Source organism: Colletotrichum siamense (assembly GCF_013390195.1).
Source record: "Colletotrichum siamense strain Cg363 chromosome Unknown KSG_Cg363_contig22, whole genome shotgun sequence".
NCBI lineage: Eukaryota > Fungi > Ascomycota > Sordariomycetes > Glomerellales > Glomerellaceae > Colletotrichum > Colletotrichum siamense.
The window spans coordinates 3,814-27,272 of record NW_023501035.1 but is presented as its reverse complement, the minus strand read 5'-3'; the positions used below and the strand labels follow the sequence as shown (position 1 = coordinate 27,272).

The 23,459-nt window shown below is 53.8% G+C and overlaps 1 protein-coding gene across 1 annotated transcript; it reads right to left on the bottom strand.

Annotated features, from left to right (window-relative positions):
- Nucleotides 1-11,095: 11,095 nt before the first annotated feature.
- CGCS363_v015190 (uncharacterized protein) lies at nt 11,096-13,320 on the bottom strand (the record flags this gene model as incomplete). Its single annotated transcript, XM_036647039.1, has 4 exons — nt 11,096-11,113; nt 11,167-11,226; nt 11,284-11,550; nt 11,626-13,320. 4 exons carry the CDS (start codon nt 13,318-13,320, stop codon nt 11,096-11,098), a joined length of 2,040 nt encoding a protein of 679 aa, XP_036487743.1.
- Between the last annotated feature and the right edge of the window lie 10,139 nt (nt 13,321-23,459).

The following is a 23,459-nucleotide window of genomic DNA, read 5'->3' as shown; positions in this document are numbered from 1 at the left end:
TCGTTAGGGGATGGGAGATCCCAGTCTACGTAAGATGGCGAGGCGGGGGATGGCGGGGTCTGCGTTGCCGGGTTATACCTCGAGATAGCCTGTGCCAGGTCAAGGCGCGTTACTCGTCGCGGCACGGCGGCGAAGACCACGGGCTGCCCTCTTTTGGGGACTGGCGCGGAGGAGAACCAGCGTATAAAGGAGTCCCACGCGTCCTGTCCACCGATCTGGCGCGGTTCTCCGTTGTCGTTCGGAGGACGGATAACAAGAATGAGGTGGCTCGCCAGGGAGCCATTACCACCACAGCAGAGGTCGAGGAGCATCTCCAGGCTATACTCGACATGGCCGCGCGTAGCATGGGTGGGATGCTGCGAGGTGGGCGGCAGCAAATGCCAGAAGAGGCGGCAGGGGGGGTTGTCATCATTATCAGGGACAAGCCAGCCACAACCATGACCGACTATGTCTCTTTGATGGCGATCGACTAGCTCTCGGCCTGACGACTCGGTGCTATCGTTAGGCGATGGGGTGAGTACGATGAAAGTCGATAGCGAGAGGGGGTCTTCCCCAGGTGGGAGGGTGTCCTGGGTACGCCCAACCTTAGGCCTCTTAGCTGCTGGAGCAGTTGAAGGTCCAGGTGGGGGAGAACGCCTGCTGCCCGTGGCAGTGGCTGGTTGAGATCTGCTGCGATAGAAGGGAGGCGTGGGTGACGCGCTGCCCGCGGCGGACATGATGCATTCACTGATGCAGCCACTGATGCAGCCACCAATTACAGCACTAACGCTAGCTGCAGTGAGAGCCTGGATGTCGGTCTGCTGGAGCGGGGTTTCTGTGGGCTACCTTAAGGTGGATAATAATGATAGAGGTGGTAGATATGTAATGGAAGGTTAGTTGAAGTAAGAAAAGACATAAAAGGTTATATAGGAGAAACAGTCTAGAGTAATAGCTCTACATTCTGAATGAAGACCGTTATCAGCATAAGGTAAGGTATATAAGTTGGTTGGTTGCTTTCTATATTATATTTATTAAATGTTCATTATTGCTTTCGTGTCAAGCATCCTTTTTTCTGCTATCTTGTTTGCCTTTTTTGCTTCCTTTTCTTTTCTTTTCTTTTCTTTTTTTTTTTTTTTTTCTCCCCTCTTGTTAAACCCCCCTCCTTCTCCTTCTCACATTCCCACCTTACTAGTCTGTAGCCCCCTCTTAGTAGTTCCCCTACCTGTATCCCTAGCAGAAGGGTGTGGTATTTGGCCCCCATTGCCTCATCTCATCTCCAACCCTCCACAGCACAAGGTAGTCTGAGGGATAAGGCACCATGCTTAGCTCAATTGGTCTAGTAGGCGGAGATGCTATGGGTGATCCCTCTGGTAACCAAGCCTTAACCCTAGATATAGGCGAACGAAGAACAATAGGTATGTGGATGGTGGGTGATGAGGAATATTTAGGCCCAGGCCACAGGTGTAACATACAATTTGGACAAATGATGACAACTTACATTGTTCGCTGCAACGTGCTAGGGGCGGGGAGGGCGGCGAACACACTCGCCCTGTTCACAGAGGTGCCTAAGCGTTCGCGTCAAGGATTGGGAGTGGATTGCGGTTGGTAGGGTGTGTGTAATGTGGGTAAAGCCTAGCGACACCGACAAGCACAGGGTTCAAGGATAGTATCAACAAACCAATTCAGGGTATATCGCGTAGAATAGACATGACGTAAGTACCCTTATCTCCTGCTATAGGTATGATACTGTCCTATTGTTTTGTTTATGTTCATGGCATTGTCTTTGTTTTTTTTTTTTTTTTTTTTTTTTTTTTTTTTTCAATTTCTCCCCCGTATACGCACGTGGCAGGGATCCGCCCTGTACGGGGACGTCCCTCCAGCTCCACAGCACCCCCCCCACCAATCCCACGTGCCTATGTGATTGTGGGCTGGGGATGGGATTTGATTGTTGTTATCGGGCTTTGAAAGGGGGTAGAGGGCTGCTTGTCAGTCTCCCATGAGGTGAATGAATCATTAGCATGGGAGTTGATGATGGGTGACAGGTCAACATTGACCCCGCCAATCAAGGGCAGGAGGAGCTATCTCATATGCATGTTGGCAAGGTTACAGTTATTACTTAACGGGCTACCTACATGCGTAGGTAGATGGTTCTATTATCAACATCTTTCCAGACTCGAGACCTTTCCTTCTACAACATCATACCCTTACCAGGGGCCCCTCATTACCATCGATCCTCTCAAGTCAGGGACGTCACCACAGTTCCTAGTTACGACCAACAAAAGATCTAAAGAGGTGTTGAGCACCCAAGCCCCTCCACTAATAAAAGGTCCGCACCTGGTATGACTACAACTGCCAGCTGGGGATGGCTCAGCGATGGGATCTTCGCAGGGTGGAGAGCATACACAAGGCCGCGGGTCCAGGAGGCGGTTCTTTAGCCGAAGAGGAGGACGTGTTGGTAAGGCGTGTAGGAGATGCTGATTATACCTACGTCCGTCACCCTCCCGCGCGCATGGCCGGGGCCAGAAGCGTCGTATACGGCGCGGGGGAGAGACCGGAAAGCCGCCGTTTCGAGCCTCCAGACTGGCTAGTTCCAGGGCTCATACGAACGAGGGTATGGACTGCCAAAATGTGGCCAGGCTTCAGATGGCGCGACATGCCGGATGCACTACATGATTGCAATTGGATTCGCCTGAACGAAGAAAGCACGAACGCGAGGACGAGCCTGTTTCTCTGTCATCTGTATAATCTGAGAAACACAATTGCCCACAAACTCACGCCGAGGATGGATGAGCTTATGGTCGGCGCAGCCCTGGCCTTTGGCCATTTGCCCAAGGTCTATATCGATTTCCGGAGCGCTGCGAGCGACGAAATGGCAACCATGGCATGGCCGGACGAGCAGGCTCAAGGTGTACTGGCCAGCAAATGCTACTGGATGGTGTTTGTGATGGCGTCGGAGGCAGCAGTCTCTGCAACAGAGGACGCAGATGCTAGAACCGTCTTTTACTCGGCATTACTCGTGGACCAGGAGAGCCTCCTCAACTACTTCTATGACAGCGATTTCGACAGGAAGGACCCGGAGCCGGGCAGAAAGAGGCTGGAAACGCTGCAGAGGCGAGCCGGGGCATTCTACAACACCCAGACTGGCACGGAGAAAGCCTCCGAACTGCTAAGAGCCCGGCTTCGCATCGTGGAGTGCGAGCAGATCACGTCCGGGTCAGATGCGTGGGCCTCCGGTGTTCTCCTGCTCAACTCGCTCTATACCACGTTACTTGGTGAAAGCGATCATCCTAAAAGGGCCCGCGCACAGGCGAAGTTAAAGGCGTCAGCGAGGTTCTGGACCGCTATGATCGGGAAATTCCTCCGCACAGCGTCGGAGATCAGCGTCCGCTGGAACGGGATGGCCCCCGCGCTAGGACGCACAACACCGACAAGGCGTCGGACGGGACCGTCGGGTTACGAGGAAGCCGAGAGGAAAAAAGACAGACAGGAACGGCAACAACGGGGGCAACAGCAGGAGCAACAGCAGGAGCAACAGCAGGAGCAACAGCAGGAGCAACAGCAGGAGCAACAGCAGGAGCAACAGCAGGAGCAACAGCAGGAGCAAGATAACAATGCTACGGAGAGCAAGAAGCGCCGCCGCTATGAGAGCAGCGACGAGGGGATGAGGAGGAAAAGGCACAGAGCGGAGAGGCCCATGGAGAACATGTGGGTTGAGGCGTTTGGCAGGGCTCTCGTTGAAAAGGCCCATCTGCCGGACACGTCGGATAACGGCGTAGAAACGTCAGAGATGCAATGGAGGACATGTGAGGAGGGAGACGAGATCGGCTGGATTGTCGACGCTAATTTCGATCCTTACCCGCCCCCGAACCAACCACAAGACACGCCGGGGCCGGGAAGGCGGTCGCAGGCTAATCCTAAACCTGCAGGATTCCTAGAGGGAAAGGTGGGAGTGGAGCAGATGAAGGAATGTTACGCTCCTGCTTTTGACGATGATGGCTGCTTTGGCTCACATGAGCCTAAACTGACTGCCCAGGACATGTGCTGGTTATGGGACGCACAGATTCGCCTGGGGTTAGAGAAAGACCTCGAGGATAACGACCTTCGCGGCCTAGCAGCGCTGGTCCTCCGGAGGTTTTCGGAGAAGGATCGTGATCGATCCCCGCCGGTGGTGTTCATCCCCCAGTCGCTGTCCGGGTTTGACCCTACGGGCTTCCCAGGTAGTGACAGTAACGTGGATGATATTGGGTTTGTTGTGGGGTTACCACTTGAACTAGGCTTGGGCCATCTGAGGCAGGCCGACTTCGGTGTTAACATACAGAACAAGAATCAGATCCACTGGAGAGTGCTTTTGGTGGACCAGGTTACGTGTACGCCGTATTTTTACGACTCAATTGGAGAGTCGGATGATAACGTGATACGGGCGGACTTCCGTCGCCTGATTAAGCATTATCAGGAGAGTGGGCTCAGTGAGGGGCTATGCCGGTTACTTGCTAAGAACGCAACGGTGGTAGAGACAAGGGGCCAGTATGGTGTGTCTCTGTGTGGTCTGTATGTTATCGACTTCGTAAGGAGGGTCGTAAGGGAGGGGCAATTGTATCCTAGGCTGGGGGAAGAGGAGACGGGGGAGGAGGATGCAAGGAAGATGAAGACAGCATACGTAAACATGATCACGGAGGAGTTCTGTTCACACCAAGTCATAGAGGGGAAGCGGCGGTATATGCTGAATAAGACGGAAAGATTGGAAGCCTGGGAGGAGTTGTCAAGGCGAAGGCGGGGATCTAGTACTTAGGTAGGATGGTGTGGATTATAAGAAATGAGCTGTCTTCTAGGCAAGAGTTTTTTTTTTTTTTTTTTTTTTTTTACTTTTAAATTTCTTTGTTTCTTTTTTTTTTTTTTTTTGTGTGTGTGTTTTTCTTTATTTATTCATTTCTTTCTGGTTTCCCGCCTTCTCCTTTCTAAGACTCCGTAATTACGTTAAGAAACCTGAACTAAGTAATAGAGATCACTAGTGTATTCTCCCATCCCAGATATTACCCTCTACATCCGGGGCGCTCTGTGGTGAGACGGAAATCCACGGCTTGTCGTAGGACGAATAATTCTGGAGGGGCAGGCTATATGGTAAGCGTAAGCCGATGAGTGGTGCGCCGTTGCCCGCCCTGGAATTCCTGGCGTCGGACTGTTCGTATGGCGGCGTGTCGGTGCCGAAGACACCGACCATCTTAGCGTGCCTATCGTCGCCGAGAATCCCTGGCCAGACGAGGACGCCAACTTCCCAAGAGGAAGTAAATACCTTCCCGGAGCTCTCCTTCTTGTTTATTTGCCCGCCCCATGCCTGCGTGGATAGGTTTGCTGATGTGAGAAGCGCCCAATCCACGGTGGAACCTGTCAAGCGGACGTAGGTCTTGATGTGCGGCGCAACACGGCCGCGGCCGCTGTTTTGACCTATGGTAGTGGGAGAGAAAGGCGCCGGGGCCACGCCGCCGTGGGCGTTATCCCAACGAGAGAGCCAGGGCCGGAGGAAATGGAGCGTATCCTTCCCTTTTTTGTTAGGGCCTCTCATAACGACCATGTTGCCGGAAGAGTATCCACCGACGCAGGACCTGATGTTGTCGACCGTGGGGAAGACAATTCGCAACGCCGGCGTTCGTGATGGGGATGCTGACGTATCGGAGTCTCCCGGCCCGGCGTTTGTGGCAAGGGTACGGAGCAAGCACTTCCGCAGCCAGGGTTCGGTGATGGTGGAAATTGCGGACACCTGGATGACGATCTCGGACGCCTCTCCGCCAGGGCCCTGGTGGGTCACGGGCACGGCTTTCAGAGCGTTGCGGAGGCCCGGCCAGCCCCAGCAAGGGTGTGGGACCCCACCGGCCACAGACCCATCGTCGGAAGGGTGCCATCCCGGCACGGTTGCGACAAAGGCGGCACGAACAGGCGAGAAGTCGTACTCTCTCAGCTTCCTGACGAGTGGCCCCACATTCGACTCTCTTCTCGCCTTGTCGTAGGCCGCGAGGTAAGCTAACATGTCGTACTTGAAGCGCGAGCCGGTCCCGTATGGCCTGGGTGGTGTTGTATTGGCTTGGGCGGCTTCTCCAGCTGGCAGGCGAGGGAGCCGCGGTGAGACCCAGACCCCGTTCGTCATAGTAGCCCAGTCCTTATTGGTCATATTGGCCGTGTGTATAACGACCTGAGCTGTGTGGTCCCGCCGGAAGAGGATCATCATCTTGGAATGGTGCGTGCCGTACATGGGCACATAAGCCCTGTGCAGCTCGACAGTGTTACGATGGTCTTTCTGCTGGGCCTTGAGAGACGTCATGAGGGGATTATCCTCATCGTGGTAGCCGTAGACGATATGAATAGCAACGGAGGCTTGCGTGCTTCTGTGGAAGTGGCCTAGGAAGAAAGGGATGTTATGGACGAAGTTAAAGTTCCAGCATTCCGATATCAGCGGATCGCCCACGAGATCACTAAGCGTGACTGTGTCCCGGTTATGGCGCTCGGGAAGCCCAGGGATCCGCGTCAGGCGGAAGGGAGATGATACCGTACGACGACGCTGTAGACAGCTGGGGGGGGGCGTAACACAACGTTGCTGCTGCTGGGGTCGACGAGCCTCCCACTCATCCAGATCAATGACTTCAGGCTGAGGGACTTGGCGAGAAGTAGGGGTGGTGTTTACATGACGTCGTGCGGCTTTGATGACCCGCGCTGACTCCCATTCGTCAACGTCGACTATGACGCGTTTCCTCTTCGCTACAGACTCGATATCCATGAGGGAGATGCCTTGGCAAGCTGCGGAGAAGAATAGAGAAATAAGAAGGAAGGAGGGGTAGAAAGGAGGGGGTAGAAAGAAAAGGAAACAAGAAAAGGAAACAAGAAAAGAAGAAAGAGGAGAAAAGGGAAGAAGAAGGAAGAAAAGGGGGGAAAGGTGGAAAGAAAAGGGAAACTGTTAGAATAGGAATAAAGGGGCTATCACCCCTAAAGAGTGGTTATGTCTTTCTTTTTATCTTTATGTTGTGAGATGTTGGGCCCTGTTGAGCAGAGGGAGGAAGGTGAGGATGAGATCTAAAGGTTGCCTTAGTGAGGGTTGCTTATGAGGAAATAGGGCGAGGGTGAATGGATAGGAAAGATGGATAGATGTCTAAGTAAAGGAGAGGAAAGGTAGTATATATAAATGTGATGATTTATTTATTTTTTAAATAAGGAAAGTGAGTAAAAAAAAAAAAAAAAAAGGGAAAAAAAAAAAAAGAGTGTGCTTATCATCGAATCAACAAGTCGGTTGAGGAAGGAGATACGTGTGTTTGTTTTGATTGTAATGGAGAGGTACCTGTAGACAGAATATACCAAAAACAACGCTTGCAGTTGGCTGACTGAGCACTTCGCTAGTTATCTGGTAATTGAGGGTAGTGGAGCTTGTAAGGGTCTATAGAAGCATCAGGGTACGGGTATACAAAGAGAAGACATCCAGGTCGCACACCCTGAATCTAGTCCATTTATGTGGCGTCCGGTATGGGATAGGAGGACCTATTACAGGGACCCAATAATGTAGACTTTCAATAAATTGAATGAGGATATACGGGTATGGTCATGTTGACGCCTCTATGGGTAAAGGGAAGCGTAGTATTCACCCATCTAGGCATGTTAGAGAAGTCGTTTAGACGGGCATAGGACAAAAGGGTACCTAGCATGAATCGTTTGTACTAATAAAGTAGTAGATGGATAACCTTCACAGCTACCTAATACGTACTATATATGCAAAATACAACAAGTAGGACAAGAAAACCGCTGCGACGGGCTAGTGGTGGAATTGAATCCATAGGGTGTTACGATAATGTAATGTACGTCAAGACTTATAACCGTAAAGGTGGCGAGATGCTGGGATAGACGAGAAGACGTGGACAAGGTGTTAATCAGAAGGAAAGATTAGATTACACTCAAAGTATGCCGGCTTCTATTCCTATATATTGAAGATTATAGTTGTAGGCTGTTTGAACATTTGTGTCTTATCGGCCGTCTGCGGTTTCTTTTTCTTTTCTTTTTGTTTTTTTTTTTTTTTTTTTTTTTTAGGTATTCGTTCATCTATATCGGCTGTGTTTGAAAAAGCCTGAAGCTTCCATGTCTACTACTACACACCCATTTCCTATTCTCCCGCCTCTATACCTAGCAGTACATACTTTAGCTAGTCTAGACCCTGAGGGATACATCAATCTTACAATTACGACACCTGCTTTGTTACAAGTACCTACTATAGGTATCTTAAGCCCTGCGGGGAACATGCCTCGTAACGTACTACATCTTAGAAGTAACACGTAAGATGTCTTTAATGGGGAGCTGGGATATATAACGCAGCCCTATCGTGGGGCCTCATTGAGCCTCATTGAGCTACAACCGTCCATTCCTGATCGATAGAGGTTCTTCTTCTGTTTAATACCATGACGATACTTTTCTATTATAACTGCCTAGTCTGCTAGAAAGGCCACTATCCCTTTTACTATCCTCTCTATCGTGACCTTTCTTCCTTCTCTCTACCTGCACACTATAATCTACCTCGTCTTAGGAAAAGCAAGAAAGGGCTTTAGTTACCACCTGACAATTACTCAGGGGATATTTCGGTTTACAATCCACGGCCCTATTAGAAGCTGTGTATCACATACCTACCTACTTACCTATAACTGCATCATCAGTACAATGGAGTCATATAATGCCGGGATTGAGGGAGCGTCCCCTACAGTGTCTGAGGCCGAAGTGAGGTATGTATAGCTAGGCGCAGTAAGCGGTAGGCTGCGTGCGTGGGCTGTGTTGCTTAAAGACCCGGGAAAAAAATAGGGAAACGACATAGCTAACTCCAGCGTTCAAGGTACGAGTGCTGGCCATGGTTAAGGCTATCACTGGACGATATGCTGGCTGACGACCTGGGAGATAATGAGGTGGCTACTAAAGAGGGGGGGGACGTCAGGCACATCAGGTCCGTGCCAGCAAACAAACTACCCGCCGAGATCTGGCTACATATTGCAGACATGGCCTCGCGTCAGGATCCGAGAGACTGGTGGTCGACAGTAGCCAGACTAGCACGGGTTAATAGGTATCTGAACATCCTGTTCCAGGGTACCCTATACCGTCGGGCGGTGAGCCTGCGTCTGCCAGATATCACAGTCAGGGCAGCGGCGGCGGGTAACCTGGCCACGCTCCGGACGGCGGTCCGATACGGGGCGCACCTTGGCACGACACTGTGCAGGGTGGGCGCCGACGACTGGCCGAGCCACTGGAGGTCGGGAGACGGTTTGCGATTGTCTAGGCTTCATTGTTGGACGACCCCTCTCCACGAGGCATCCGCGCGCGGGAACTACGACACCGTCGCATGGCTCCTCAAGCAGGGGGTCGATGTGGAGCGGGCGGAGGCAATGACCTGCCGATGTGTTGCTAGTCGTGGCCGCGGAATTTATGGGGAGCAGGTGTCAAGCCATGCGGGGTGCTGCTCCGCGTCAACGCCGCTCCATATGGCGATCTGCTATAGGCACGAGTCGGTCGCGAGGCTCCTCCTGTCAGCGGGGGCTAACCCGCGTAACGTCGTCGTCCGGAGGACCCACGACGAGAGCAAAGATGGGCGAGGCACCCAGGAGCCCCCGGCGGCAACTGCTGCGGAGGGTGCTGGTAGGACATGGCAGCGCGGCGAGCCCCGGGGCGGTGCTTGTGTTGAGATCTGTTACGGGGCAACGGCCCTGCACACAGCGGCCGAGCGTGGTCTGTGGGATATGATGGAGCATCTCGTGCGGGACGTCGGGCTGTCGGTGAATGAGATGGATAGCTGGCATCGTACGCCACTATGCTACGCTGCGTTAGATGAGGTCGGTTCCCGGGCCGTGCCGGTCCTGCTGCGGCTTGGGGCGGACCCCAGAGGAGGTCAGTCGCGTGACCTTTCGGCGATGTCCGGCCCCCTCGCGGAGTGCCGGACCCCACTGGATTGGGCGCTGCTTCACGGCGAAGAGGATGCCGCTTACTCCCTGCTTCATAGCGCCGGCCTCGCGTGGCATGATGGAGCGCGGCCGCGCGGGCGACGGGACGGGACCGGGAGAGGGAGTGCCCCGGTATTAAAGACGGCTTTCTCTTTACTGAAGAAAGGGTATATGCCGACGAATATGCGATCGAAGCTGCTTGCGGCGGTGAGACTGCTTCTGCGATCGTGGATCCGCAGCACCCGCTATATGTTCAGAGTAAGCCTAGGACATGGCGATGTTGACTCTGAGCTGTGGACAACATACTTCTACGCGCTACAGAACACAGATGTGCGGGAAGACGACTTAGAGGCCTTACGCCCGTCCGGGCCCGACGTCAGGTTCCACACCTTCGACCAGGAACTCGGTCTGCTCGGGAGGGACGCGCAGAAACCTTTTCTAGATCGCGCGTTCGTGTCTTGCGGCACCATGGCTCTCTGCTTCGTCATTGGCGACGTCAGCCCAATGCCGGCTGCCCATATTAAAAATCGCGTCCGCTGGTTATTGGACAAGGGGGCCCAGGCGGCGATGAGGACCGTCGCCGCCGACGAACCGCTGCCCATGGCCTGTATCTTTACGAGGATGGCCGCTTTAGCTACAGCCGACATTACTTCGGGATGGCCTCAGGTCCGAGGGCCGCCAGGCACGCCCTTGGATCCTAGAGCACGCGAGGAGGTGATGGAACTACTGGCCGTTGCAGAAGACCTCGCGGACATGAACGGCTGGAATGACTATACTGCAGGTGGTTCGCTCTTCTATAAGAGCATGGTAACAGTCTGTCAGGCGTACGTTAGAATGCTTGATGCCGTTACTAGCGTTTCTATGCCGGATGCAATAGCTATTCACCAGCGAATGCAGGAAACGATGCCTGCGTCGGTGAGGCCGGTGGTTTCTATACTGATGCAGAAGAGGAAATGAAGGGGGTGTGTGCGTGTGTGTGTGTGTGTGTGTGTGTGTGTGTGTGTGTGTGTGTGTGTAGAGGGGGGGGGGGGGGGGGGGGGGGGGGGGGGGGGGGGGGGGGGGGGGGGGGGGGGGGGGGGGGGGGGGGGGAGGCAGGCATAGGGTAACTAATAACATTTATTTAGGTAAGGCTAAGTTAATATTTACAGCCGTTTCTGTTAATCCTTCATCTAAGACAGAGGGTATCGCTATTCTTAACATCAGACACCGCAACTAGAACCAGTACGCTTATGGCACTAACAGCTAAGACCTTGGCTTCTAGCTCAGAGGACTGGGAACCGGTAGGCGGCGCCAGTAGCATCTGAAGGAAAGGGTTAGCCCTGTCGATGCGAAGGGCCACGCCGGGTGCTACCCGTACCTCATCCCTAATATCACGCCAGCGACTAGCGGGCGTGAGCTCGGAGGCAGCAGAGGAGCTATCTAGGATAAGCTCGCCAGGGACGACGCTCACAATATCTCCCGCTGTGATGCTGACCTGGTCAGGATTGGTGGTGGGTGAGGAGGTGCTTCCTAAAGGTCCTAGCACGGGAACGTCGGGGTGACGGACGGCCTGCAGCCTCGGCACCATCGACGCCGGAGTCCCCGTGTAGGTGATACGGACAAAGGGGTGGGGGAGGTCTATATGCTGTTAGAAGGCACATTCGCGCCACTGTAGTGGGTTAGGGCCGTGGCGATGGGTGCAGACGGCGCATCCGCCCACGCGCAGGAGGGAGACGTCCTGCCCGGCGCCGGTCAGCCTGCCGATGGACGCCCGAAGCTTATCTCCCAGTCCCCATGTGTGCGCGGCGATACGCTCAGGGCCAGACGTAGGTCTCGGCGGCCGGGGCGTCTCCGCTGCCGACGCCAGGCGGGCGACGGGCTCGACGTCGAGCCCGAACAGGGGATCCGCCTGTTCGCCTTGGACGACTCTCGCGAACAACCGGCCGAAGGCGGCCAGCTGCTTAATGGTGTTACCTTCGTCGTCCTCAGCCTCCCCGGACGCGAGGCTGACAAGCCGGCGAGCCAGGTCCTGCGAGTCTGACAGGGTGAGGCCGAGCTTGCCGGCGGGGAGGACGGGGAGGAAGTCAAGACCATCGCCGGAGACAATATCTAAGATGCGGCCAGTGTAGAGGCAACGGCTGATGTCGGCCCTTTGTAGATAGAACGCCCTCGACTTGGTATCGGCGGAGGAGGGGTCGACGCCGAGCACCTCGCAGGTGAGGCTGTGGATGTCGCTGCGGCTCCGGTACACGGCGGCGCTGTCGGGTCCCGGCTTCTTGAGTCGCCTGCTCAGCTGGATATAGGCGAGCCTCGTTTGGTACCTGGCGAGGGCTTCGTGGCACTTGGCCTGCTGGGTGTTGCGGTAGAGAACGGCACGGCTCTCGCATCGCGGGAGGTGGAGCGTCGAGCTCGTCGCGGCGGCCCGCCAGGCCTGCAAGAGGGCCACGCACTGTTCGACGCCGCGGGTGACGAGGGACCTTATAATGGCCTCGACCTTGTCCACGGACGAGGCCGGCTCGGACGTATGCGGCCTGGCCTCGCCGGAGGGGGGTTTCTTGTTGTCGGCGTCGTCCCGGTTCCCCGAGCAATCCTCGGACATCTCTGCGACGTTATCTGGCGTGTCGTGGCGGGAGACGTCGCAGTCGAGGTCCTCCACATCCTCACCACCATCTCCATAGTCTGTATGATCCGTGTCATCTATCTCGTCGCTACTAACGACATCCCTAGCGTGGTTCTTGCTCTGCCCATCGTGGGGCCTATCTCGTGTTGCGGCCGGCTGGTCTCCCGGGCGTGTGGTCGTCTGCGGTGAGACTAGGATCGGGTTATGTGTCGGGCACCTCCGCTTACTGGCATGTTGGGCCGCGGCGCGGGCTTGGCTGCTGCTGGCTGGTGTGTTGTCGTCGTTGGTAGGAGGATCGGTGGCCCGGGCTCGTTTGCCTGCTGACGTCCTCCCACTTGGATGTCCTTCACGTGGGAGCGTAGATGCCCTGTCGCTTGTGGCTATACCACGGTGATGGTGCCGGGCGAGGGGGTGCGATGATAATAATGATGGTGATGATGATGGTGGGGCCGGTCGCCCGCCGAGTGTGGGACTATCCGCGGCGTCGTCACCCGAAGACGGCGGGGAATGCGGCACGGCTCTCCGGAGGCCACGCCTTACGACAGGGATATCTGCCGGTCCCCCCGCGCTCGGTCCCGAGCCGCCCACGACGTCCCGGTGGTCCAGGGGCTGACTCTCGGGTAGCTTCTTCCGCCCGGGACCCGCGGCCGGGTCGCAGTCTGAGGAGGCAGCTTTGTCACCAGCGGTGCTGGTGGCCGAATCGTCGGGCCACGCGCTCCCGGGCGGTTGGAGGGTCTCGCAGGTATCACCACAGGGACGGAGGTCGCCTGTATACGGGCTGCCCGCGTCTGACATAGGGGCTGGAATGGTGACAAGCTGGGACAGGCAGGGTCCGGCGTTAAAAACTTAGAAGTAGGTGCCTGGGGGCACAACGGCGACATCTCCCTCGACGCAGCGGAAAATACAATACGTCACCTCCCACCGGTCGAGCACGGCTTTTGTGATGAAGATCCTGTCGTGGAGGAAGAACTGCGAGCAAGGTGTGGCGGGAGGGTTTCCACGCGCAGGTCGCTGTTGTTGTTGCTGCTCGCCCTGTCCTTTCCCCTGTCCCTGTGACGGCCGGGAGAGGATAGCCCTTACGCAGTCCTCAAGCCTTCGGCTGGACGTGGGTTTGACGACGAGCCAGACCTTAGGCCCTCCGCGGAAAACAATATCAATGGTGGTGGAGGATGAGCGCTGCAGGTACATTCCGGGACAGCTAAACGGCGCCGGGGAGTTGACGAGTGTGGCTACCCCATCTTTGGAATTGGCGATGAGGGCTGGGTTGGTCAGCCAGCTGTCGCCTGTGACCCCCGCCTCTCCGTATATGCCAGCGGAGTATGATGTGATGGTGTCGGGTGAGGGCTGGTGGGAGAAGGGATCAGCCATGTCGGCCTGTATGGGCGGTGCCCTTATTTGGCGTGAGGCTCCCACTGGCACGCGTGGGGCGCGGCGACGTGGGCTCGCCTTGACGACGACGGCCTCCTGCGTCTGGGTGTTGGGCTTCGGCATGTTGAGGATGGACACGCCGAGGGTCTTCGACGTGTGGAAGGTACACATCTGGACACACACTGGGGGGTCGGCGACGTCGAGCAGCAGCTCGACCAGCCCGCTACCTTCTTCGGTCTGGAGGTGAAGCTTGGCGAATCCCATACCTGTCGATACAGGGAGGCGGAGGATTCGATCGTAGTTTCCCGCCTGCATGGACTTGAACACGCGCCAGCGAAGGTTCATCGTCACATCGCTGGCTGGGATGAAGACGGTTATGGGGGAGGACCTGGCAGAGGGCGGTGGGGTTTGTGACCTCTCCTGCGGCCTTCCCTTGGCTGCTGACGGGGCTATGTCCGGCGTCCTGTGCTTCGATGTGATGATAGAATCGGGCAGGGAGGAGAGTGTTGAGCTGAAGAGCCGGGCTGGCTGTGGGTCTTGCCCGCTCAGGAGCTTATGGCTGTCTCCTCCGTCATCTGGGAGGGGTGCGTCATGCGCGGCTTGGGCAGTGGACCTGCGCAGGGCCTGCCTTGGATGATGTACATTAACAGGGTGCGACGCGGGAGACATGGTTCTTCTGTTGGTCTCACAACAGAGAGGTAGTAGGAGGTAGTAGGAGGTAGGAGGTAGGAGGTAGGAGGTAGGAGGTAGTAGGAGGTGGGAGGTGGGAGGTGAGAGGTGGGAGGGGTGGGTAGCAGGCCACGAGTGGTGGGGGGGACCTAAGGGTGGCGGATGTATAGGTAGGAGCCTAGAATGATACCCGTTTAGGAGATACCTGTATGGCGAGGTGGACCTAGGTAAGGTATGTTGAATCAGGTGAGGGAAGTATATGGGTAGGTGGCGGACACTTGATGGTGATTGATGGTGATGCTGCAGCCAGCTATGGACGGCGTGAGGGCCACGGGCGATGGGTGCGACGCGTAGCTAGGCGGGTAGAGGGGTCTGGTGGTTAGCCGCCAGCCAGTGTAAAAATTGTTACTGGTGAAGGGGGCTAGAAGTGATTCTAATGGAAAACCATGCGGTTGGGAAGTTAAGAAGGATAAACCGGTGTTGGGAGTGGGATGTGGCGGGTGATACAGGCCTGCTATCGCACAAACAACATGGTGTAGAAAGTGTATATAGAGCAGGGGTAGGTAGTTAAGAATACCCAAGTTTAGTAGCAGGGTTTTATGTACTAATCTGCTTAGATATGATAGGCTTGCTGTCAAAGACACCACTTCTAGAACGAATCAGGACGCGTGAACTACAGCTGGATATTCGTAATGCCGAAGCCCCGAGATAGGCTTAATGGGGCGTCCAGGTATCCAGTTATATACATGTGTGCATAACCGCATGCCCTTCGACACACAGGGTCAAGCAGAGTGGTGCGGGGATCAGGTATTCTAGGGCGACCTATACATAGTACTGCTGCCCTCTGACAAGGGAGATATAACCACAGGCTCTTTGGTCCTTTAGGGGAGAGGAATATTAGGAAGAGGTACTGTAGGCTCTGATAGTAGCATGCTTAGCGTGTGTGGGGGCCCGGAGGATCGAGGGGTATAATGCATTAAACGGGGTTCAGCTTTCGACGGCTTATACCTATTCATTCCTACGTATGTTTTCAGGGGTGGCGCAAGGTGAGTTCCATAATGGAGGAACACCTTGGGGGGTTGAATGTGGGGCAACCGTGCAAGCAGTAGGGGGTATATGGGTCGCGGGGGAAGAGGGGTGTATAAGACAGGTAGGTTGATTCAGTTTGACCGGTTACATATAAGCTATGTGGGTGATGAAAGTAACGGCTAAGGGCGCCGTACCTGGGGGCACTGTTCCTATCCACCTCACGGCCACCCTGTTCTTTTTTTACTTCTCTTTCTTTTCCTTTTCCCTTTAACTTCTCTTGTTCTGTCTTCCGTTTCCACATAGTGGAACAATGCGGAGAATGCGGCTACTTTCGGCGCTGGATATATAGCCACATTCCTACCTAGTGGAGTTACGAGAGTGGGATGAACAGTAGAGGCGTTACATATGGTGTTTAATAGTATCAATATATTCCCTTGGAAAGTTCTGCTTTTGACGCGTGATACGGGGCGCGGTTATTTCCCTTCTTCGCCCTCGTTTCTGGTCCGGGAGGGGAGGTGAATAGAGAAGGCCTTCACGCGTCCACCTCTTCATACAGTTAGGATAGTTACCCTGCCGAGTAGGAAAGAGGCGAAGCTTCTAAGAAAGCAACGTATAAGGCCCTCGTGGTGACGTAGGTAGAACGAAGTATATTAGCCGTGAGGAGGGAGGGCTGCTATTGTGGGTATACTAAAATGGCTTTCAGTGAAGAAGAGGAAGGTGCGCAGGTATGCAGGAGCCTCTAAGAGGGGGCTACCGGAAAGGGTGGCCTATAAGGGTGATTCAGTGCAGGCTTTTACCTTTATCTCGTATTATCAACGGAGACCAACCCTGATATTATGTCTCTGGTACCTCGACTGACTAGAGGCGATATAGAGGAGATAGGTAGAGAGGGTGGATCAAATTTACGGATGAGGATAGGATATCATGCTATATTTATTTTCTTGTATTTTTTTTTTTTTTTCTTGTATTTTTTTTTCTTTTTTCTTGTATTTTTTCTTTCTTTCTTCTTCTTCTTCTTTTTTTTTTCTTCTTTTCTTTTTTATAGGAATGAGAACCCGGCGTTGTAAAAACCCATTCTTCATTAGGCCGAGACCATATAGGTCATGTAGTCTCTACGTCCCTGTCTACCACCATCATCCTTCCCAGACTGTAGTTACACATGCTTCCAGGTTGTGGTGAATCTTATTTTTGGCTAGCTGCCCAATTACATGCTCTGTTGGGCAGGGTGTCCTAACCTTGCTGGCTTATAGGGATGGATGGCTGCAAGGCTTATATTCTAACCCTTTGGTATGATGAGGGGGTATGATGAGGGAACCCTGGGATGGGGAAACTCGGCGGCAAAGGGGTCCTTCAAGTGATGTGATCAGCTAGGCCTTATGCAGGCGTTCTTATTTTCGGTTTTCGGTTGCGATCCTCATGTCTTGAGGTACGAGTACGTGGCTGCCCCGTGCGTGTTGCGTTCTGGTTCCTGAACCGATTTTTAGGAGTCAGGGCGACAGAGGACGCAACGCAGACGCGCTTTGTCATGCGTTGGATTGTGTATACCGCTTGACCTGTCTGCTTCGGATGATTGAGATGCCCTGGGTCCAGGCGATCCCTGAACGACTATTTAAAGGGCCTGCGTCCTAGCCAGGAACCGAATCTTGACATCGTCTTCGCATCAAGCTCACCTACATAGGAAAAGGTCTACTGCAGATAACACTTTCCTCAAGCTTCGAAAACGAAAAACAACTTTAGACACTACTATTCAGCTACTCTCTTCCTCCTTCTCACTCTCTTATCAAAGTCCGAAAGCTTTCGCACTTTCTCATCATCTCACGCAGTAAGCTTTTTAAATATCTTCCTTTTTATTTGAATGAGGTATGGATTCCGATATATCGATCATGCTTGTTTTGAGCAGTGGCATGTCAGCCTCCCAGACCATACACTACTGCCTACTACTCGTCTACCTAGTATCATGTGCAGGCCCTCTTAGTATGACCCTGATCAGGATGGGAACTTAACAAGACGCGTTGATCAGATACTATATATATGTATCTGGATAGGGAGAAAGAGGTGCTAGTGCTTGCTAACCAAGTCACCTTATTAGACAGGACCCAGCTGTAGCAGCTACTAAGAGCCTATACTCCCTAACGCCTACCTCCTGCCCCACTCGGCGATCATGGATACGCAGACGTCAACTCCATCAACTATCCCCGACCGGATGCCCCCGGACATCCCTCACCATCCTCAGGGTATAGCTACTGAGCCAGCCTCGGAGTTAGACTCCGACGGCCGAGGTATGGACATTGATCCAGAGCCCGACGACAAGGTACCTGCCGATATCCGACGCGACATTGATAAGAACATACGTTACTGGCCGGAGGTCCAGCAGTTCTACTGCGTTAGCTGCTGTACTGGCATGATAGCTGCAGATAAATCTGACTATAAGACTAGCAGCGCTCCTGAGACTCTTGAGGTAAGTTATATAAACACGCTCTCTTATGTTTCGTTAAGCTGGTTATATCTCGTTTGATTATTTTCTATTGCCTATTTCTCCTATATCAGGTTTATATATGGAATCTATACATAAGGTACTAGTCTAGCCCTTTAAGCCCCCGCTTCTATAGGGGCGTAGGGAGTAATAAGGTGCTGTGGAGGCTTCTAGTGAATGTGGAGTATTAGGTTTTATATCCTATATGAGTGTCTTTGTTGCTGTTGTTGTTGTTATAGTTGTTGCTATTGTTGTTATTACTTCAATCTAGCTTGTGGAAAAGCAAGCATTCGCTGTTGCGATTTCTAGATGCGTTTGAGACATAAAGCGTCTTAGATGTAATAAGCAATAGCTCGCCATTAGGCTCATTAGGGCTGCAGGCTATTTACATGCAGATGATTACATACAAATTTCGATTACAAGCCGGAGCTAACAACACGCGGACTAGGTATACAGACACCTTACGATAAAAGAGAACCATTTCAAGATAGGGAAGCATAGGGTCGCTGAGAAGCCTCTCGCCTGGTATCTGAAGCAGCTTGCTGGAGTTAGCTTGGAGGGGAGGTTCTCGAAGCATCTTCCGCCGCTGTCGACTAGTGTTGGGGCGCCGAGGCTGGACCTTAACGTTGGGAAGAAAGGCAACGGCTCTGAGATTGTCGCGGCCCATTGGGCCTGCATGTTGTGCGAGCCGGACCAGCGGTTCACAAAGAAAACGTACTTCAAAGATGAACCCAAGCAAAAGGATGAAGCCAACCGCAAAGAAGAGCACCGCCGCAACACCAAGACGAAGGAGCACCTCAGGGAAAGACACGGATTCCAAAGGTATGTGAGATCAAGAAGGGGCCAGAAGGCTGAGGATCATAGCAACTTTGTTATATACCAGGTTAATTCATGGGAGAGGCTCCGCTAACTATTGCTTGGGTCTATTAGTGGTAGTGAAGCCGAGCTGCATGCTTTCGAACAACCTTGCAAGGGACGACCTGAGTGTCCTGATGACAGTTGCAACTGCGGGGCAAGCCTGAAGATGATCTATCTCCAGAAATTCCTCACAAGTACTAGAACCGGCCAGAAGAAGACAGACACCGAGGGCAAGGAGGGAGGTAGTGGCAAGGGCCTGGGGGTGTTCGTTCGCGTTGAGCGCCCGTCTAAGAATACACAGAGCTCTAGGGAAGACATCCGGGCGATGAGCGTCACTCCCACCCTACTAGCGGGTGAGTAGGGCCTGAGTACGAAGTATGTTTATGATGTTGCTTAGGTGCTAATAAGAGGCCTGTTGAAGAGGGTGACAGGGGTATGGAGGTAGCCTTAGCGAAGATGGCGACTGCGCTGGCGCCGACTCCGACGACAATGGTCTTTCATGCGAGCGGACCAGGCGTTGACGACGCTTACCAGTACGCGGAAGCCATGGATCTCAACTCCGGGCTGCTTAATGGTGTCGATTTCAGAAAGCTAAGCCCCCTCATGAGCCCAGATGCACTAGAAGATGACACGCTAGCGGTGAAGAAGATGATTGAAAAGTTCCCCTTGTTCAGTAGAAAGATGTGGGCATTGGCAACGCTTCAACACAAGGTGAGTAAGCACTAAACATCTCCACCTAGTGCCATTTTCTTTTTCTTTTTTCTTCTTTTTTTCTCTCTTTTGGCGTTTTGTTAGGCCTTTAATCATAGGTGGTGTTAATCTTCCTTGCGTGGCGTAAGCGCTGTGGTCGATAAGGTGGTTAGAAAGCTTTTGTTTAAGTGTCTCAATGCTTGGGTTAGTGAGAGAACGCTAGAAAGTAAGTGCTAACACGGGGTTCCTACCAGGAAACCAGGCGCGAGATAGAGACGGTGTGCAACCAATATTCAAACCGCGGCACACACGGCAAGGCCGCCTTTGCAGTCAGGGACAAAACGCTGCTTGCCTACCTCCGCGTCTGGGGGAGGGCATGCGTATACCTCCTTCGCCGCTATACTCTCCACAAGAGCGAATCGACTACCGGTGTGATGACCGGCCTGCCGCCCATCGAGTGGGAGAGCGAGATCCAGGACCTGCCGCCTAGAGAAAGGCACCGTACCCACAAGTTCAGTCGTAAGACAGTCGGAGCTGCCCTGGAAGACATCATCCAACTGGCCCAGAGCGATGGAGGAGAGCCCTCGCAGATCAACGCTGCTGCTGTGCGGCCTCAAGGTGTGATTCATGACGGGAGAACATCGAAGGACAAATGGTGCCTGTGCTTGTTGACACTAAGTCTCGCGATGAGCGAGGGTGTCATCACATCCACAAAGTTCGCCTGCCCGCTAGTACACGTGGCGGGGGTCCTCTGCACTGATAGAGAGGGCGTCAGGCACCCTACAGTCGCCAGCAAGGATATGTCCGCCCTCATCGCATGCGCTAAAGCGACCTTTACCTACTGGGGATGTTGGGAGATGGAGCACAGTGGGCGTGTAGCAGGTCTCACCTCTATGTTGGACAACTGCTGGCCGACCTACATTCGGGAGGAGCTCTCCTCGTATGTTATGCGGGGTACGGAATATCGAAATCATGTAACCTCTTATGTGCAACGGAGAGCGCTCGCCTGTCTTTACAACCTCCGCAATATCGCTATGCAGGCATGCTACACGACCCCCGGCAGGACAAGCACGTTACTCAAGAACGGCGGCAACACTGTGACGCACGGCGCGAACATTGAGGTAAGTACCTTCTCCCTAAGCCGACCTAGGAGACCGGCTGTGCTTGGTCAGGTGTATGAGTGCTAACCATGAGCGATTGCGCGCGTGCCTGTGTGTAGTTGAACATCATCGGCTTACATCAGGGTCTCTGCGAGATGGTGGTCGACCTACACAAAAGGCTTACGTCGTTGCTGCTGATCCCTGAACTAGCAAGTAGCAACGACAATCATGCTAGCGGCGGTGGCGAGGGAGACGACCAAGTGGGACAGGGCATCTTCTCCTCACTGCAGGACCACATTGACAAGCATATCCCATTCCCAAACATCAAGGACGACTTCGGGAACAGGGACGTAGGTATGTCGGCATATACGCAGACATTCCCAGACCACAACAGCGAGGGTGCGAAGCTTTTCAGGCGGCTATTGCACAAGCCCTACAGTTCAGCATGGGTTACGCAAGGCGAACATGGGATGGATTTCCAGCTGAGAGACGACGCTGTAACCAAGTACTTTGAGGAAGTGCACGCTTTCCTCGGGGATATGTTGGTAGCAATCTTTCTCCTCCTTGGGACACAGTGTCGTGGGACGGAGTTCCTGACCATCCGGCACACGAATACCATCGCTAACAGCAAGCGGAACCTGTTCTGGGACGAGAATTACGCCAGCTGGGTGGTGAACATAACTTACCACAAAACGGACAATGGGCCCAGCCCTAAGAGGTCTACGTGGCACCTGTTGCCTCCTCACATGGGCTATGTGCTGACCTACTACCTGTTCTACGTGCTCCCTTTTATGCAGTCTCTCCACGAATCCCGGGCAAGAGCGCTCGGCAGTAAAGGCATTAACCACAGCGAGTTCCTCTGCATGAGGGGACCAGAGCAGCAGCGGTCAGCAAGATTTGTACATCTTATCAAGGACCTAGCGGCTCGCCTTAAGCTGGACGATACTGCGAAAGAGCTAATGCATAGTAACCAGGATACGGCCGGGGCACCTGAGGTCGTTGATTTCAGCAGTAGCCTAGTAGAGGAGGAAGAGGAGGATGACGACGAGGACGACGAAGAGGAGGAGTCAACAGACAGAATCGACAATAAGCTTCCTAACTACAACAGCAACAACAATAACACTAGGCAGCACAACAAGAAGCAGTACAACAGAAACCTAAACCTGAAGGAGGAGGCAGTAGCAAATGACGAGGAGGATGCCTGCCTCGAACTGAGAGAGATATACGATGACTTGTGCGCAACATTCGTGAGCAGGTTCGGGCAGGAAGCCTTAGATCTGTTGAACAAGGGCACCAACAACTCTGTCAACCATAACGACGACAGCAAAACGGAGAGTTTATACACACTGAGCTCGTCTCCTCATTCGCCAGGCGCATGGGTCCCAAAGATGTTCTACGTCCAGTTCTCAAGGTTCTTTGTGGGCATAGGCGTTAAGATAGGGCTGGCGGACTACCGACACATAGCGGAGATGTGGGGGCGGCATTTGAACTCCCTGCTCGAAATACCCAATAACAACACGCTGGGCTCTGAAGGGTACGGCGAAAGCTTCCTGTCTATCGTCCATGAGATGGCTGGGCATAGCAACAGCATAGCGATGGCGAAATACGCAGTGGACTCTAGTGGGGGCGTCGGCCTAATAGATGTCAAGACAAGACTGGAGCACTGCGACGCTAGCAGAGTGCTTCACGCGTGGTTCGGCGGACCAGAGATGGTCGGGAGACCAAAGCCACTTTCAGTCCTAACGCGGTAAGTAGTGACCTGTATGATCTGCTTATTTCCATATGGAGAGGTATTACCTAGGCTGGGATGGTTGGTGCGGGCAGGAGGCTGGTGGACTGGCAACATACCTAGAGGATTTGCATGATCTGTGGCTAACGACCTTTCTCTTATCGTACGCAGAAATCTTCCGCAGGTGGTACATTGGGGGGCATCTCTGGCCCGAAGCCAACAGGAGATCGCAAAGGTGGAGAACACCAGGTTGACGACACAAATGCAACGTCTACTAAGCGTTGACCATGCTATAAGAAAAAGCCGGTTGTTGCTGCTTAGAACCCTCCAGAGATCAACGGACGTCAAGTTCAAGCCGGGTCAGGAGGGGGCCCTGAGATTCGCCTACAGCGGGAACCCGCTTTCCGTGGTGGTCCTCCCAACAGGTGCTGGGAAGACGGTGATCACGTTCGCAGCAGCAATGTCGTCCGAAGGAGGCGTCACGCTCCTCATCGTGCCGTTTGTGTCGATGATGGAGGACATGTCGAGGCGCGCGGAGGCGGCCGGTATCGTGGCCGTGACATCAGCCCAGCTCTCCCCAGATAGGAACGCAAGGCACTTCGGTAAGACACGGCTTATCATCGCAGTACCGGAAGCGTTAACAAGTGGGCCCATGGGCACTGTGGTGGCAAATCTCATCAAGGACAAGGAGCTTGACAGGGTGGTGTTCGACGAATACCACTGTCTTTTCGACACTATGTTCAACAAATGGCGGCTAGCATTCTACGACATACTCCATCGCCTTGCGCATGTTCCCCGGTGGATCGTGCTCACAGCTACCTTGCCCCCATCGCTAGAGCATGTGGTCGTTGACACGTTCAGGATCGCAAAGTGTGGGGAGTATCAGCTGGCGGAGGAGGCATTGAACGACCTCTTGATAGGTACAGGCTGCTGCCGTACGACGGAAAACAGATAGAGGGCGTACCAGACATCGTTTTCCGCCGCCCGACGGAGCGGCTGGACTTGACTTACTGCGTTC